The 19,727-nt window shown below is 35.5% G+C and overlaps 1 protein-coding gene across 5 annotated transcripts in view; it reads right to left on the bottom strand.

Moving 5' to 3' along the window:
- Positions 1-19,727, bottom strand: part of TLK1 (tousled like kinase 1) — a 173,320-nt gene that overhangs the window by 55,916 nt on the left and 97,677 nt on the right. For 2 of the 5 annotated variants that reach the window (XM_060409774.1, XM_060409773.1), the window contains 3 exons: positions 8,004-8,079; positions 2,702-2,797; positions 694-783 (listed from right to left, as the gene is read on the bottom strand). In XM_060409774.1, the coding sequence (XP_060265757.1) occupies positions 694-783; positions 2,702-2,797; positions 8,004-8,018 (201 nt within the window). In that variant the 5' untranslated portion in view covers positions 8,019-8,079. Of the gene's footprint in view, positions 1-693; positions 784-2,701; positions 2,798-4,703; positions 4,751-8,003; positions 8,080-19,727 lie in introns of all 5 variants that reach the window. The other 3 variants (XM_027964869.2, XM_042243732.1, XM_027964871.2) reach the window with 3 other exon arrangements.

Genomic DNA, 19,727 nt, shown 5'->3' with positions numbered 1-19,727 from the left:
TGACTCAAAGCAATGAACTTATAAATCCTGGTCTAAAGATTATCCAAAGAAAGAAGTTTTGATACATTCACAAGAGTCTGGCCATGACCTGACAGGAAAAGTATAATGGTAATAAACTGCACAATTAAGGTGGCAAGCAAGAAGACCTACTTTTTCAATCCTTGGTTTCAGACACTCATTCAAAAACTGTCACATGTATATAGAGTTAAAATGAAAACTCCAATACTCAAAATTCACAAAACAAAGTAATTGCAAAAGATGTCTGATTTTCAAATAATTTTCAATTGTGTAGCATATATGATACACAAAAATACAGACATGTAAAACAAACTGGTTTAATATCCACTTATAACAAATATAACACCTTCAAGAAGGTATCAATTATATGTACTTAGATGTTAAGTTAAAAAATAATCAGTAAACAGAACTGACATGTTATGGTTGTCTTGGTTATTTAATTTGCTTAAAATTTGTATTTAACCAGTGTAACAAAGGACAGATTGACAGTAAACTGGGTTTCAATTTCTCACTCTCTACAAATTTTTTTTGGTTGTTATTCAGTAGTTAGCTTTCTTGATATCGAATTTTACTTTATGATTATGTCTAAAACAGAAGACATCTTAATTGTGTACACAAACTGGTCACTGGTTTTTTATCCCTAAGTCATACAAAGAAATCTCAATTACTATTTACCTGAGTAATTTTAAAGGATAACTGCTTTGGCTGTACAATAGGGTGGTCCCCAAAAGCTAACGCAGTAGGAGAAGGGCTATTCGGTCGAACCTTAACAAAATATTAAATTTTACATTAGCAAAAATAATACAATAGCAAGATTCTTCTTGATGTTTGCCAGAAAACAACAAAATTCTGTAAAGCAATTTTCCTTCAATTAAAAAATGAATAAATTTTTAAAAAAGAATTAAAAGTAGATTTCTGCTTAACAACAACTAAATATTCCTTAAGTGTTTATTAGGATAATAACTCAAAACATAACTGAATTTTAAAAACTTTTTATCATTGTTTATTCAATAAGGATTGAGTACCTCCCTCTTACAAAGCCCAGTAAAAGAAGACAACCAGCCATCTGATAGATAGACAGATAAAATAGAGAGGTATGAGCCTTGGTCTCAGACACTCATCCAAAAACTGTCACATGTATAAACTTTATATATATGCCTTGCCCTCAAGGAGTTTACAGTCTGGTTCCATAAAAGAAAATTGAATGCTTTCAACTTGTTAAATATAACAAGGCCAAATATATCATTTAAAAAAAAATTATCAAAAACAGCTTATGATGGTTCAAAAAGCAAAACTGAAAGACTTTACTATAGCAACAGAATTCTTTCAGCACTAGGGACAACAATGCATGCCCCTGTTGTTGCTGTTATGTTAGTTGCTCAGTCGTGTCTGACTCTGCATGACGCCATGGACGCTGGCTTGCCAGGTTCCTCTGTCCAGGGAATTCTCCAGGCAAGAATATTGGAGAGGGTAGCCATTCCTTCTCCAGGGGATCTTCGCAACCCAGGGGTCAAAATCAGTCTCCTGCACTGCAGTGGATTTTTTACTATCTGAGTCATCAGGAAGCCCTAATGCATGCCCATGTGTAATATAAAATCAGTTTACTGATAAGTTGCATGGTTTAACTAGTCACTAGTTTTAAAATACATTCACTGAAAACAGTCGATTACATCATGTACCAATGCTATCACTACAATTCCAAGCTATTTTTGAGTTTTATACTCTACTTGGTATACGGCAATATGATGTCCTCCAAGGTACAAAATGAGTAAGACATTAAAAAGTATTTATCTAGAGAAAGGACTAGAAAGCAACACTGGAAGTTACAACAGTGTAACTGAGTAAATGACAGACTCTAATTTTTAAAAATTCTTAATTCATCTTTAAATTAGTGAAAGCCAACACTGCTATTCTGGTTATACAATGAACTTTCACATAATCAAAGTTAAAAAACAGTAAATAAAATCCAACATGTAGGGCAATGCATATAAAAGAACTGGATCTTAAAAATGTCAGAAACAAACTAAAAAGTTTTCAGTGAATTTTTAGATCCAAGATCCTTTTCTTACCCCAAACTACATTATCCAAGGCTGACAGCTGCCTACTCTTTTCTCAAGGATTCCCAGAAAGGAATTATGCTACCACTTTAGTGGTTAAGAAATTTAACTGATAAGATCCCTGACCAATGATCGAACTTGGGCCCCAGCAGTAAAAAGTGCTGAGACCTAACCACTGGACTGCCAAGGAATTCCCAGTCCTATCATTCTTTTATAGAAACATTACTTCTTGGAAATAATTAACTCAGAAAATCTTTAAGAATCTCACTTTCAGAAATAAAGTTCTAACAGCATCAAATCACTGAAAAGAATTCAACTCACCTCAACAGAATGAAAGACTTTTTTAAAAAGGTAAATGCTAATATATATATATATATATATATATGACCCCTGAGTTGGGAAGATTCCTTGGAGGAGGCCATGGCAACCCACTCCAGTATTGTTGCCTGGAGAATCCCCATGGACAGAGGGGCCTGGCGAGCTACAATCCATGGGGTTGCAAAGAGCCAGACACGACTGAGTGACTAAGCACATATACATAAAAGGCCTCAATAAAGACAAATTACAAAAATTCTTCATTTAGTACACATAACCTCTGAGACATAAAAACACATGGAAAAACTTACAGATGAAGAAGGAGTGGAATGTGAATGTGAATTCTGAGGCGAACGGATTGCAGGAGGTATGCCTCTTACTGGACTTGAGCCATTTCCACCTTGGTACTGAGGGTAAAAGGAAACACCACTATATATATATATATATATATAAAAATAAAACAAAAGTTTAGAAAGATATTGTTTTAGACATGGTATTACGAATTAATTTAAATATATTTTATTATTTTTGTGGCAGCCTCAAAGACAAATTCCCCCAGAGCAAAGAACATGTCTGATTTTTCCTTCAAATTTTAGCAGTTCCCTTATGCTTGTGAAGCCAGCAGGAGCTCTAATCCCGAGAAACTTTAATCTCTTTACAAGTAGATGTGTAGATGTTAATCAACTATCTTAAGACAGAACTGTCATTCCCAAGATCTGTTAAGTATCCAAATGTTCACAGCACTATAAAAGAACTACTGGACCAAGTCCCTTCTTAACAGCACAAAGTCTAATAAAAATTGATTCTTTCTTACATGCATTACAGTAAATGACTTAACCATGTATGAAGAGAAGCCACCTAATCTGTTCCATAGCTTTCTCAAGTCTCATGTTTCTGAACCAAGAATGGAAGGCAAAAACAATTTGCTGCTAATGGCTTCATCTCTGGGTATTAGGTATGAACAGCAGAAAAGGAGACTTCCTAGTGTGTTCATTAAATAACTTCCTACACCTAAAGAACTTACTCTAAATTTTTAATCTATAGTGCCTAGCACAATGCTCAGCACATAGTAGGCATTCAAGACACTTGAGATGTGTTTATTTGAACAGACCCTACCTTTGGCAAAGATTTTTAATGATATTAACACTAAGGGACTGACAGCAACTAACGAGCTTTAGGTGTATTTTATAGTCTCCAACAGTTTTAACTTAGATTCTGTAAACTCAAAAAAGAAAAACAATGGAGGATATATATATGTGTGTGTGTGTGTGTGTATATATGAGTGAAAGAGAGTGACTGTGTTAGTCATTCAGTCATATTCAACTCATTGCAACCCCATGGAGAAGAGCCCACCAAGCTCTTCTCTTCACGGGATTCTCCAGGCAAGAATACTGGAGTGGGTTGCTATGTCCTTCTGCGAGGGATCGTCTCAACCCAGCATTTATATATATACATATAAAAAATACAGCCCTTCTCCCAACCAGCAAATTCTACTCTCTCTCAAGTAAATATAAATATTTTTCAACTATTATTTTACTAATCACATTAATATTTTACAATTAATCACATTAATATAATGGTAGGAAAAAGCGTTTCTGTGTAGGGGTAAAGAAACATTCCAGATTGGGTAAAAATATAAATTTACCACTGTTTATTATTTTCAGGGACTCTTTAGATTCACATCTCTATCATTATTTAATCTCCATCCACAGGCCTCAGCTGTTGCTTTGGTACAATAAAATCTTGACTGACAGTACAAAGAATTCTAGAGGCTCTTCCATTTAAAATTTGCCTTTAGGTAGGATACTTTATGCGGCTTCCCAGGTGGCTCAGTGGTAAAGAATATGCCTGCCAGTGCAGCAGACTCGAGTTTAATCCCTGGGTCAGGAAGATCCCCTGGAGAAGGAGATGGCACCCCAATCCAGTATTCTTGCCTGGGAAATCCCATGGACAGAGGGCCCTGGCGAGCTACAGTCCACAGGGTCACAAAAGAGTCAGACACAGCCGCATGACCAAACAAGAAGGCTACTTTAACATCTCTGGTTCTCAGGTTCTTCACCTAAAACAGGAATACTAATACCTGCTTTGACCATCTCCTGACCTATTACAAGAAAATACAGGAGAAAGTCCTTTGAAAATTATGATGTGCCATACCAAAGTAAAAGTAAACTTTAATGTTCCTAGAAAGACAGGACATCACATAGTACTTAAGTTCTGCTTTAATCAACTAGATCAACAAAAGCAGACTCGGTGGTTCCAACAGCCTATGGCAGAATTATATTAAGAACTGAAGATATTCCTCAATGAACTTACTTCAAAATAGTCGCTAATTTTGTGGCCACGTCCCCCAATACTTTTTCCTAAAATATAAAAGTAAAAAATTTTACAGATTTAAAGTCAGTCGTGACTATCTATCACATATTATATGAGAAAGAGAATGTGCCAAACTTAATTCCCCTAATACACACAAAAATGTTAAAGAATATGATATTCTAGTTGGGTGGTGATGGGCATTAAAAGAATACTAAGATTCCTCAGAGGGTCAGATGCCAACTTCACAATTCCAAAAATCAAATGATATTCCAATAGATACATGTCAATTTTAAAAGTCTCAACTATGGGAAAATCAGAAAAATAAATCATATTAAAAGACTGCCTGCTTTTAAAACAACATTATTCATATTGCTTCACGGTTACTAACTTCATAAAAGTGTATCAGTGAAAAATATATCAATTAAAAAAGACAAGTGGTAGCTGTATAACTGACAAACCGATTTATATCTATAAATTATAAAAAAGCTCAGTCAACACAAACCACAACAAACTGACAATAACATGCTTTAATATGAACACTATTTTGTAAAATGTTTGATTTTCTAAAAAGTATTTTCAAATTAGTAGGATTTTTTTCAAAAATAAACTAGATTTTAAATATTGTGCTTACATGGCCACTTTGGTAAAGTGGTCAAAATTATTCTTTAATTAAAAGTTTTGCTCCAAAATGGACTTTAAAAAAAACAAAAAGCAAATAAAATGATTTTTTTCACCAATTTTATAAATACTAAACTGAGAAGCAGCTAAGAAATACAGCATTTTGGATGGGAGTTATCCATCCTTCATTAGAATTACACTGAATACATAATTTCTTCAAGTTACAAAAGAAAAATTAATGATAGCATGGAGTCAAAAGCATTGGATAATATAAACATTTATCAATTCAATACTGACATATACATTCATTCACTTATTTTATTCAGCAAACATTACTATTTGCCAGGCATTACCGAGATGAACAAACAATACATTTAAAGGTTCAACAATCTCTCATTCCTTCCTGGAACAAAGTAGCAGGAATTAAAAAAAAAAAAAAAACTAAGAAGTAATACAACCTAGAAATTTTCAACAATAGTTTTGTATAGGTTTATTCAGAAGTCAGAGAGGACTATACCAAAGGAATTTTCCTTCTGCCTATAACAACTTCCTTGCAGATTCTGAAGTGGTGCCACCTTTTAATGAAGACAGAGACGTTTTTTGGTTGCCTACCAGAAACTATTTCCCCAGTTCTTTTTCCCTGATTGAATCCACATTTTATTCTGTTAACATTCCCTCCCCTGCATAGACCATATAATTTCAGTTCAGTTGCTTAGTCGTATCCACTCTTTGCGACCCCATGGACTGCAGCACGCCAGGCTTCCCTGTCCATCACCAACTCCCTCAGCTTGCTCAAACTGATGTCCATTGAGTCGATGATGCCATCCAACCATCTCATCCTGTCGTCCCCTTCTCCTCCTGCCTTCAATCTTTCCCGGCATCAGGGTCTTTTCTAATGAGTCAGTTCTTCACATTAGGTGGCCATAGTATTGGAGTTTCAGCTTCAGCATCAATCCTTCCAACGAATATTCAGGAATGGCTTCCTTTAGGATGGACTGGTTGGATCTCTTTGCTGTCCAAGGGACTCTCAAGAGTCTTCTCCAATAACACAGTTGAAGAGCATCAAGTCTTTGGCGCTCAGCTTTCTTTATAGTCCAACTCTCACATCCATAGCTTTGATGAGATGGACCTCTGTCTGTAAAGTATTGCCTCTGCTTTTTAATGTTGTCTAGGTTGGTCATAGCTTTTCCTCCAGGGCTGTTTCCTATCTGGCCTCCATTCCTAGCTCCCTATCTCTCCTCCTCCTAATCAGAAATCCAGTTTTGCTCAGGTATCATGCTTTCTGCACAAGGCCTATCTTTCTAAGGGGAATGTTACCACATTCTCAATTTCAGAGACGGGCCTGATTTTAAGTGCAATAATACCTCTCATGGACATAATTCGTTCTGGAATGGACACACAACCCAATTCTGACCAAGAAGATGACAGGAGAGGTTTGCTATGAACTTGAATAAGCCTACGTCAAATAGAGGGAAAAAAAGAAAAGCTCATAGAAAACCAGGCTCTCTCTAAAGCAAATACAAGTGTGGAGGATGAAATGAGGAGATACAATTTTAAATGGCCACAGTCCTAAAAACATAAAAGAAAAAAGCAGACAATTCTGTGGATGGCAGATCACAGAGAAAATGATGTGGCTTCCTAAAGACATAGGTTGGCTCAACCAACCCAGAAGTCCCATACTATATTGGGACCCTGCTTTTAAGTAAGCTTTAAAATTTAATGTTAAAACTATCATAACTAATGTAACTAAATAAATCCAAGTTCACTAACCACAGATGAGGAAACTACACTAAGATCAAAAAGGACCTCAGGCCAGACTGAAATACAAAATAGCACAAACTTAAGAGAAAGGTGCTAGAGTGACTCAACTTCCCCTTTCCACAAAGACAGCTGCTGCAAATGTATTTGTTGATGCCAGTGCCACATGTAAATACTAGTAAGCCATGGGTTCATAGCTCTAGACTTTATAGATAGAAATGGCTCCAAAACACATAATATATGCATAAAATCATCATTACATATGATTCAAGAGTCCAATTTTTGTATTTAATCTTGAAAAACCAAATTAAATGATAATGCTATCTTATCCATTATAAGAAGTTTTGTAGTCTAGTGAAAGTAATTTCCTTACTAGTTTATAATATAAAATGTAGAAGAAAAGATGAAGGATATGGAAAGAAAGCAAAAACGGATGAAGAAAAGGTATGGAAAGAAAAAGCCGATGTTTTAAAATGAAGTACCTCAATCATTTTTATATAGTTTTTTTTTTTTTAATAAAAAGGATGAGTAAATTTAGGTATTTGTTTCAAAGCAAGATATAAAATTCTTATCCAAAAACAAGAAGTCATTTCAACACCATATTTCATATAAAGAGAGAACAGAGAAAGGTGATAAAGGTAATGCATATCAGGTTTGGACATGACACTTTCTAATTCTCAAAAAAATAAAGGAAATGTTAAAAAGAGTAACCATAAGCAAACTACCTGTGGTACAGAAAGACTCCAATTTCATAATGTTTTTTACAAAAAGTATATTTAAGCTATTATTAGTGCAGATATTACATGGTGTCTATATAAATTGCAAAAACAGAAAACTTTAAAACAAATTATTAATGGATTAAAAACCAGAATAATTAATTGCAAATACCTCTTTGGATATGAAGGAAGATTTTGCTTCACTTACCCTGACTACTTTCATTCTGGTTTTCTGCTTTTCTTTTTCTTCCTCTGGATGATTCTGATTGTTTCTTCTCTGGTGTCTACAGAAAGCAAGTTAACAGACTTTTATAGTTTCAACAAACAAAATTTTATAATCACTATAAATGTCATTTTTATTTCCTAATTTAGAAATTTTGCTAAATAGCATTCATGCAATGTGAATGTCTAATCACTTACATACAATTTCTTTAAAAGATAAACTTCCATAGCTATTGTATAAATTTTTAAAATTCGAAATGTAGAAGGCATTGTACATATTACTTGAAATTTATAGAATGCGACTTGAGGTGGATGAGAAATCAGAGAGTAATCAGCTTTAAAAGATGCCCTTCAAATTCTTAAAAAACCTCCAAACCATAACAAAACACCATTTGTTTTTCCCATTGGTTTTCTACTATTAACATATATTCTATAAAAGTATATTTATATATATATATATAAAACATATATTCTATAAACTTGGGCAAGAGAAAAAGAGCAGAACATAAATCCTAACATATATAATCCCTAAATGCTTGAAATCACCTAAATGCTTGAAAATTATCCAACAACAACAGCAAATTCATAGATTATACCCTAAATAGGCGTCTGCAAACTAACAGTCAGCTGGCCAAATCTGGCTAGCCACCTGTTTTTCTCAAGGCCCACAATCTAACTATAATTCCTACATTTTTTAATGGCTGAAAAATATGAAAACAAAACAAGACTATTTTATCATATGAAAATTGTAAGAAATTCAAATTTCAGTGTTCATAAATTTGGTTTTAATGAACACACACTCATTCATTTGTGTACTGTCTATAATTCCCTTCACACCACAACAGCAGAGTTGAGTAGTTCTGTCAGAAACTGTATGGTACATAAAGCCTAAAAATATCCGGCCCTTTGAAAAAAAAGGTTTGCAGAGCTCTATACTACACGATGGCTTGTTCTTAAATTACAGGTTTGTTCTTTTAACTGATAGCAAGTACTTCATCAAGCTAAAACAACAATTTTAGTGGAGTCTGACAGAATGTTGTGTTTAGTGAAAAATTAAAACCAAATGTGCACAAGGCAATGGCACAGAGCCCTCAAATTCTAGAAGCCCGGCAAATATATCTGATGCCAGAACACAGAATATCTGAATGAATGAAAACATCAGGCTACTTAAAATACTTCTCTAAAGGCAAAGGAGTCCTCCAACAAGGAAGGGACTTAACCCACATTTTGGTGTCTCTTGTGGGTAGTTCTGTGATTAAATAGTACGAATGACAAAATACAATGATAGATAATACCTTGAGGTATAATACCTGAGGTTTATATAGATGCTCAATATCAACCTAACTCATATTGAACCTCTTTGGTTCCTCAAGGTATTATTATCTGGGGAATTTTAAGTTCTCTCACTGCCATTTTGCCAACAACATAACAAATTCAGACAGGTTTAAGTGAATGCTACTGATCTCTGAACTCTTTAAACAGAGAAGTTACACCTTCTCCCCACCACCTCCTCCCACCTTCATGCCTAGCATAGTTAATTTAATATTACCTTATAAATATATGAATACTAAATAACTTACTCAAGGTAATCAGCATTCAAGTCAGATTCAATTCTGTGTATTTCCAAGCCCTAAATATGCTTTTCCCCTCCTTCTATGTGTCATGATTATATGTCCTACATCAAGAAGTAACTGAATGAATCAACTATACAAAAATACTTCAAATTGTCATTAAGTCCATAAATAAAACTTATTATGTTCAATAAACTGCCCGTATGTTTTCACATCACAAATTAAGAGATTAAAGAGAGCCACTCTAACAATCTACTCAGGAGACAGACTGACATATAAGCAGTTTAGGATAAACAGTTCATTACTTTAGTTTCATAGTCATAATCACCAAACTCAGACTTAAATGATAACTAATCTTCTACTTCTATTGGAATAAAAATATCATCAGATTAAAAATTCTAAGTTAACAGTTTTATAAGGAATCCTATAATGGATTTTAAAACAAAAGGAGGCACCCCAAATACTAATTTATTCATATCCTTCCCAATCTAATCTACATAAAAATATAAGGTCAAGGAAATATGGTTTTTCAGAACAGTTTCTGAAAATGCTTTTAGAACCATTAAAATGCTAGCATTCACTGGCTACCTCCAAGTGAGGGTGGAATGGAAAGATACGGTATACGTAGGTATTCTTAAACTTATTTGGGATAACATTCATTAAATACTTTACTGGATATGGACTTCAAGACATTTAAGGTCCTTTTCTTCCCCCTTTTTTTTTTTTTTTTTTTAAGACATATAGGCTAACTGAGTAAAAACTTTTTCTCCAAGGCAAAATTTCCCTGAATTAAATTTTTTTCTGGAATAGGGAAGCGGGACAGTTTTGGGAGAAATGTCATTCTGTTTATCTGAACAAACAAACCCTCAAATGCTTAATGATTACAGTAAAGAAAAAAAAAGGCAAGAGGCTTCCCTCCTTTAAACCAGAAAAGAATTTGAGGAAGGAGAATGAAGGAAAAAAAGGATGACAGGACTAAAATTAATTTTAAGACTGTAATCTAAGACTAATGTGGGTAAGAAGCTGGAAACAGCTAGTAACTGAAAAGTAGAGCAAAGCAAAAGATGAGAAAGAGAAACCTAGATATACCTAAATTTGCTGGTAAAGTAAACACAGGCATTATAAACACACCACTCTGCCTTCCCATGAACTTTCTGCACCCACATCCTAGTATGACTACCTAGTGCTGACCTTTGACTTCATTCTCACCTCTGTCAGCCCAGTGGACCATAATTTTCTCAGAAGAAAAGTACCATGGAGCTCTGAAAACACATAGACTAAGAATCTAACTCTGGGTCTACTATTTACCATAATTTTCAGCATGTTCCTTAACCAAGACTCAACTTTCTCATCAATTTTAAATGTGATAACAGGGGCATAAAAGGACTGTGGGGACTAAATGAGAAACATACCAGAAACATAAGTAACATCTAGAACAGTGTATAGACTGTATCGGTAAGCTATACTTATCTGAATGGCTATCCTATTATTCCAAATATCTGTGCATTTATATATTTCAAGACTTCAATCAAGTGTCATTCATTAAATGATCATCAGCTTTTGAACTAGTAGTTTACAAATTACTTGTAGGGTTTGCAAAATAAACAATGTTTCTTCTTTAAGGTCCCCAGTCAACTATATGCCAATTAGGGCCTTCAGTCTAGGCCCTAAAGATTACATCACTAATGCTAAGATAAATGTACTTTAAACAGTTTTCTGGTTTCGAATTTAAATAATCTGAGCAACACCTATATTAAACAAAACAGAAACTCTCAATGAAGCCTAATGCTGCCAATTCTCCTAGGTCATCCTTTGTGTATGGACTTGAGATTTCGAAGCTTGAGGATTTAGGATAGGCAGAAACTCAGCAAGTATTTAACCTCTAAAATGGCTACTCACTGAAAAAAACTTCAGAATACTATCGGCGACTTCCACATTGTACTCTGGGGACACCTCAGGGGAAAGGAGGCTGTGTCTCCAAAGTTACTGAAGGAAAGGAAGGAGCAGGTGGCTGAGCTGAGGCGTGTGCGCTCAGTCACTCAGTCGTGTCCGACTCTTTGCAACCCCGTGGACTGTAGCCCACCAGACTCCTCTGTCCATGGGATTCTCCAGGCAAGAATACTGGAGTGGGTCTCCAGTGTCTAGCCACTAGACACATCCTATGCCATACTCTATCCCTTGGAACACAGCGCACCTTAAGATCAATACTGTATACCAGATTTACTTCAAAGAAAGAGATCAATGACTTCAAAAATGTTTAAAAACCCCTAATCCTGAAAAACATCAGTTTCCTAGAAAATCTAAGGGACATCAATCAGGTCACCACTGTTAATTTTATAAGGTATAAAACTTGTACACATCGAGCATTTTATACAGAACACTTTCAAACTTGTTACTGCTCTAATACTGTCATTCTTTCCTCTATTTTTTCTCAGTTACTGCACTGTAATCGAGCACAATGGGAAGGATCATTATGGAAGGCAAAATACTATGACTTGGCTTTAAAGTAAAGATGGAAAGACTACAGCAATTATAAGAAGTCAAAGAAGTCTGGCATACAGTGGAACAGTGGTTAGGAGAATATGATGAAAGGAGAAACTGGTATTCTTTAAATCCATTTAGTTTTAAAACTTCTAGTTTGTAATCATACCAAAACCTGAATGATCACTCTGGCATTTAAATGTTCCAAGATATTAGGGTGAGTTTATACAGCATTTTCTAGAGTTAGAATTAAAAAAAAAAAAAAAAACAGATAAATCTAAAGGACTCAAGGGGCAATAGTGATATATCTAATGTTCTATTTCATCTGAAATTTAAGTCAGTGATTATTAAACAAGGTTTTTATATCTAATCATGTGGCCTCTTGATTTATCTTAAAATAAAAATAAATCTGTCTTTCATCAATGCAAATAAGACCAAATATAAGAAAATAAGAACCTTAATGCTATCACAGAGTGAGGGAGAGAAAGCAACATGGATTGTCGAAAATTGATCACAACCTCCACAAGCCTCCGACTAGAATGAAAGTCGCTCAGTCGTGTTCGACCTTTGTGACCCCATGGACTATATAGTCCACAGAATTCTCCAGGCCAGAGTACTGGAGTGGGTAGCCTTTCCCTGCTCCAGGGGATTTTCCCAACCCAAGGATCGAACCCAGGTCTCCCAGGGTAGAGAGATATTTTAAATTACTAGAATAAATGCATGACAGAAAATTGTAACAGTTTGTGAAAAGATATTATAATGTCAATAAAAGAGGAGTGGATATTACAATTTATTCTTCACCTCGACCTTAGGTAGAGATCATAAGATCCAACTGAATGGAACAAAAACAAAAGTCAGACAGTATCACATGTAATAAAATTATTGAGTTAACAGACACAAATATTTTTAATTTCTTTCCATTAAATGAGAAAATAAGGTAGAAAGAAAAGTTGTTCTAATATTAAGTAATATCTGTATAACAAAATATTCAACCCTCAAACTTGTCAGAATGAATTTTTTCTGACTGATTCACTTCCTAAAGACTGATTTTAAAAATACAACTCATTAGCTACTTCAATGATTCATATAGTTACTGAGGTACCAAATTCAAGGTCATTATACTTTTGACAAATGGCACTTACACCTTCTTGCCCACAGCTGGTAATAACAATGTTTCAGTCACATTTCCAGGCAAAATCTTTCGAATCAGTTTTGAGACAGAAGAAATCTTTGATATTTTATAGCACATATGAAAACAGCACTGAACTAAAAGGGATATCTGGAGCCTTATAACAATAATCAATGTAAAATAGATGTTCCAATCAAGAATATCAAAAGTACAAGAAACTTATTTCTTCCAACCTTTGCTGTAAAGATTAGGTTAGAATAATGCCCTATATGAAAAATGAAATTATGTAGTGAGAACTTCCTTGCAGCTTTGTATCTGATTTACATTTAGATAAAATCTATCACAAAATATGTATACCCTAATTCCAGGATGATTTTGAGTTAGCATGACCTGAAAAATTCTCAGTCTTTCTCTGCCCAAGAGTCAAACTTTAATACTAACAATTATCTGTAAATCTTTGCTTGACTCTTTGACACCCAAAAGATCTATGTTATATTTCAGAATTCAATATAAAAAATATGAGAAGTTTATATATGCAACATTTTGGGATCTTATCATCAAATAAAAGCTGTTTCACCAAATAAAAGCTGTTTCCTTCCCATTTAAAGGAAATCCAAACAACATATCAGCAATTCTGAGTGTAGTCTACTCTGCTGTATTGCCTTGATCATTTAATAATATGTAATGTCAAAGATGGTAGACAGCCAAAAAGAAATCAGGCAACCCCCAACTCAAATGTACGCTGCCTTAAGTTAACTTAAAGTGCGCCAGCTCACAACATTTTTAAAAGCCTGAAGGATTTTGACTCCCTCCACAAACATACAGCATCCATAACCACATCAGTACCGAAAAATATATAATATTTCATCTCATTTTCAATTTTTAAAAGCTACTTATACCTACCATCCTCACAGCTATATTAGGTTGGTACAAAAGTAATTGTGGCTTCGGACCATGAATTTTAAATCACTGTAACTAGGCTCAAACGCGTCTTTATTAATCAAAATAGGAACCATTACAGTCAACACATTTTTGCCAAAGAGAAGTTTATTTCTATAGTGTAAAAATTCAGGCCTCAGGATTTGACCAATTTTTGGAAACCATTCTGTGTCCTGTAGAGGTGTTTGAAGAAGTGGTAGTCAGTTGGCGAGAGGTCAGGTGAGTATGGCAGATGAGGCAAAACTTCACAGACCAATTCGTTCAACTTTTGAAACGCTGGTTGTACATCATGTGGCCGGGCGTTGTCATGGAGAAGAACGGGACCCTTTCTGTTGACCTATGCTGGCGGCAGGTGTGTTCAGTTTTTGGTGCATCTCATCGATTTGCTGAGCATACTTCTCAGATGTAATGGTTTTGCCAGGATTCAGAAAACTCTAAATCACCAAAATTCAGCAGCAGATCACCAAACAGTGACCATGACCTTTTTGGGTGCAAGTCTGGCTTTTGGAAGTGCTTTGCAGCTTCTTCTTGGTTCAACCACTGAGCTGGTCACCACTGACTGTCATATAAAATCCACTTTTTGTCACACATCACAATCCAATTGAGAAATGGTTCACTGTTGCTGCACAGAATGAGAAGATGACACTTCTAAATGATTTTTTTTTTTTTTTTGATTTGCAGTCCGGTCATGAGGCACCCACCTATCAAGTTTTTTCACCTTTCCAATTTGCTTCAAATGCTGAATGGTCAACATTGAGTTCTTCAGCAAAACTTTCTGTAGTTTTAAGAGGACCAGCTTTGATGATCCTCTCAATTGGTCCTTGTCACCTTCCAATGGCAGACCACTGTGCTCCTGCATCTTCAAGGCTCTCATCTCTGTGGCAAAACTTCTCGAAGCACCACTGCATTGTATGTTTGTTATCAGTTCTTGGGCCAAATGTGTTGATGTTGTGTGTTGTTTTTGCTGCTTTATGAACTCAAAAGAAACTGATCGAATTTGGTTTTTGTCTAACATCATTTCCATAGTCTAAAATATAAACAGCAAGTAGTCAGTCATTGGCAAAAAAACAAAGTGAGAAATGTGCATTAAAATAATGTGTAACATAGCCACATTTATTTAAGAATGCATTCCAATATCAAAAGGCAAAGATCAACAATGCAAAACGGCAATTACTTTTGTACCAACCTAATACTTCTTACGCTATTACCTGGACCTATTTCAATTTATATTCACATTTGCTTAAAAGGAACATATTACATCTTTGATACTGGTAAAGTACAGTTTTGTTTGCCACTTTCTTATCATTTACACGGCATAACTATCTCTTGGCATTTTCTCTTCTGGCTTTCTCTTTGACTTTAGGCTTTATTTACTAAATACTATAAACCATAAAATCAGAGTCAAGTTGGACTTTCTCCTCTGTTCATACGATCTGACAAGTAGTTTTCAAATCATACAATCAGGATAGAACAGCCACAGGGAGCAAATACTACGGGGGCAAAAAGCAAATTTTCAAGATACTGTTGTCTAAGAATGTTGACATTTTGAGAATGCCTGTTATGAATACTATTATTATAATACAAAATACTATTATAAATACTAAATTTAGAACGTTAACTACCTGACTTTTTTAAAGTGATATTTCATTGTTATTATTTTCTATCTAGCAGTACTGCACTATAACCAGGAAAAAGAAAATCCTTTTTTTCCTTTTAGTCTATTTTTTAAAAGAAATTGTTCTATAATTTATCTATTAGCACAATTCTCAATGTTGACTATATTTCATAATCACAAAGCTGTTATTTACAGCTCATGCTGGTGTCCTCATCACAAATTTAAACATCTCTGAAAGGACATCAAAGAAATCCATATGTTTTAAAAGCTCCAAAAGTGATGCTGATACATCATCAGGATTAGCAATAGTCAATCTAATATATAGTAATATAGCATGTATTTCCTGCACATTCCACTTTAGAGAATCTCTAAAATTAATTGTTATTCTTTATATAATCTTCCATTAAAAATTACAGACCAAAATTATGACACACAGCAGAAACTTCATTAGGATATGAGAAGTCCAAGGGGTTGTTATGGTTACTCAGTTATTTTAGAAATGACAATTATTCTTAAAGAAAATTAGTAAAATACTATGTTCATAAAAACACATCTAATACTTTAAAAACTCTACTATAGTACAAGCATACCTCATTTTATTGAGCTCTGCTTTACTGCACACTTTGCAGATATAACATTTTTTACAAACTGAAGGTTTCTGGCAATCCTGATCTAGCAAGTCTTTTGATGCCATTTTCCCAACAGCATTTGCTTACTTTCTCTTTGTGGATCACATTTTAGTAATTTTTACAATATTTCAAACTTCATTATTATATTTGTTATGGTGATCTGTGATCCATGATCTTTTATGTTACTACTGTAACTGTGTTGGGGTGGCACAAACTGTGACCATATGACAGTGCTCTTAATTGATAAAATATTGTGTGTCTTCTGACTGCTCCACTGACCAGCCATTCTCTCCCTCTTGCACTTCTCTATTCTCTAAGACACCACAATACTGAGATTAGGCCAACTAGTAACCCTACAATGGCCTCTGAGAGTCCAAGTAAAAGGAAGAGTTCTGTATCTGACTTCACGAAAAGCTAGAAAGGATACAGCCTAGTGAGGAAGGTATGCTGAAAACTGAGAGACAAGCTGAAAGCTAGGCCTCCTGCGCCAGTTAGGTTGTCAATGCAAAGAAAAAGTTCTTGAAGGAAATTAAAAGTACTACTACAGTAAACACACAAATTGTAAGAAAGCAAAACACCCTTACTGGGGATATGGAGAGCATTTGAGTGGTCTGGACAGAAGATAAAACCAATCACAACATCCCCTTAAGCCAAAGACTAATCCAGAGCAACTCTATGAAGGCTGAGAGAGGTGAGGAAGTGTAGAAGTGTGAAGAGGTAGAGGTTGGTTTGTGAGGTTTATGGAAAGAAGCTGTTTCCTTAACAATGAAAGTACAAGGTGAAACAGCAAGTACTGATGTAGAAGCTGCAATGAGTTATCCAACAAACCAGCTGAGATAATTACTGAAAGTGGCAACAGTAAACAACAGGTCAATGTAGACAAAACAATCTTCTGTTGGAAGAAGATGCCACCTAGGACTTTCATAGCTCGAGAGAAGTCAGTGCCTGGCTTCAAAGCTTCAAGACAGGCTGACTGACTTGTTAGGGGCTTCTACAATTGGTGACTTGAAGTTGAAGCCAATGCTCATTTACCATTCTGAAAATCCTAGGACCCTTAAGAATTATTACTAAATCTACTCTGCCTGTATTCTGTCTGAATATTCACTGGAAGGATGATGTTGAAGCTAAAGCTCCAATTCTCTGGCCACCTGATGTGAAAAATCAACTTAATGGAAAAGATCCTGATGCTGGAAAAAACTGAGGGCAGGAGAAGAGGGTAACAGAGGATGAGATGGTTGGATGGCATCACCAACTCAATGGACATGAGTTTGAGCAAACTTGTGAAGGACAGGGAAGCCTGGTGTGCTTCAATCCATGGGGTCGCAGAGTCAGATATGACTTATCGACTGAACAACTAATACTACTACTCTGACTGTGCTCTATAAATGGACAACAAAACCTGGACAATCACACATCTGTTTACAACATGGTTTGCTAACATTTTAAGCCCACTGTTGAGTCCCAGTGCTCAGAAAACAAAGAGATTCCTTTCAAAATATTACTGCTCACTGACAATGCACCTGGTCATCCAAGAGCTCTAATGGAGATGTTCAAGGTTAATGTTGTTTTCATTCTTGCCAACAAAACATCCATTCTATAGCCCACAGGTCAAGGAGTAATTTCAACTTACAAGTTTTATTATCTAAGAAATACATTTTGTAAGGCTATAACAGCCACCTGTGGCCTTCCCAGATAGCGCCCGTGATAACCTGCCTGCCAACGCAGGAGACAAAAAAGATGTGGGTTCAATCCGTGGGTTGTGAAGATTCCCTGGAAAAGGAAATGGGGCTCCACTCCAGTATTCCTGCCTGGAAAATTCCATGGGCTGAAGAGCCTGGCGGGCTACAGCCCGTGGAGTTACAAAGAGTCAGACACAGCTGAGCACCTGAGCACATAAAATACAGCTGCCATAAAAGTCCTTCAATGTAATTCCTTTGACAGATCTAGGCAAAGTAAACTGAAAACTTTCTGGAAAGGATTCACTATTCTAGAGCTATTAAGAACATTTGGGACTCATGGGAAAAGGTCAAAATAGTAACAGAAACGTGGAAGAGATTGGTTTCAACCCTCGTGGATGACTTTGAGGGGATTAAGGCTTCCGTGGAGGAAGTAACCACAGGTGTGATGGACACAGCAAGATAACTAAAAGCAGAAGTGGAGTATGAAGATGTGACTGAACTGCTGCAATCTCATGATAAAATTTCATGCTCAGTGGTAATGAATCCACCTGCCAATGCAGGAGATGCACACGTGGGTTTAATCCTTGAGTAGGAAAGATCTCCTGGAGTAGGAAAGATCTCCTGGAGTAGGACATGGCAACCCACTCCAGTATTCCTGCGAGGAAAATCCCATGGACAAAGGAGTCTGGTAGGCTACAGTTCATGGAGTTCTAAAGAGTTGGACAGAACTGAGTAGCAGCACTGCTACAGAGAAATCAATGGTGAAAAGAAGAGTCAATTAATGTGCAAACATCATTGTTGTTTAAGAAATGGCCAGAGCCTCTCTAACTTCCAGCAACCATCACCCTGATTGATTAGTCAGCACTCATCAGTACTGAAGCAAGACACTCCACCAGCAAAAAGATTACGACTTGCTGAAGGCTTAAAAGATGGTGAGCATTTTTTAAGTGGTATTTTAAAAAATTAAAGCATGTACGTTGCTTTTTCAGATATAGTGCTACTGCACACTTGACAGATTATGGTATAAACGTAAGTTTTATACGCACTGTGAAACCAAAAAATGCACGTGACTCGCTTTATTATGATATTTGCTTTATCGTGGTGATATGGAACTACACCTGCAGTATCTTTCCGGTATGCCTGTATAAGATACTAAAACCAAATTTCTCAGTATTGTCAACTTGTGCTGAATGCACTTAAGTGTGAAAACGTATTTGTCAGAAAAAAAAAAAAACCACATTTGTGAAGTGCTGTCAGTCCAGGCATATCCTGGATTGGCAAATTTGATGAATATTATAAATCATCTTAAAACTAAATATTTCCAAAAAAGAATACCACTCTTTTTCAAAAGACTAACTAGGGTCATTAACTTATAAGCAATATACTACCTTAGTTACACAGAGAGAGCACAGAACAGTAGTTGAAAGCATCACTTTCAAATAAGACACTGGAGAACTTTGACCATTAACTTACTGTATGTAGCAAATTAACCTCTCTGGGCTTCTGTTTTCACAGAAGAGATGTGAAACTTAACAGAAATGTCATCTAGCTCCACATGTAACATGCTAAACTTTATTTTCCTTCCTTCATTAATGGGGTGGTTCCCAACCAGAGGACATTTGCCTCTACCCCAAAGGCTATCTGGCAATATCCAGAGACATTTTCGG

This window comes from Ovis aries, chromosome 2 (assembly GCF_016772045.2).
Source record: "Ovis aries strain OAR_USU_Benz2616 breed Rambouillet chromosome 2, ARS-UI_Ramb_v3.0, whole genome shotgun sequence".
Lineage (NCBI taxonomy): Eukaryota > Metazoa > Chordata > Mammalia > Artiodactyla > Bovidae > Ovis > Ovis aries.
Note: the sequence above shows the minus strand (reverse complement) of the source record. Positions and strands in the feature narration are given on the sequence as shown.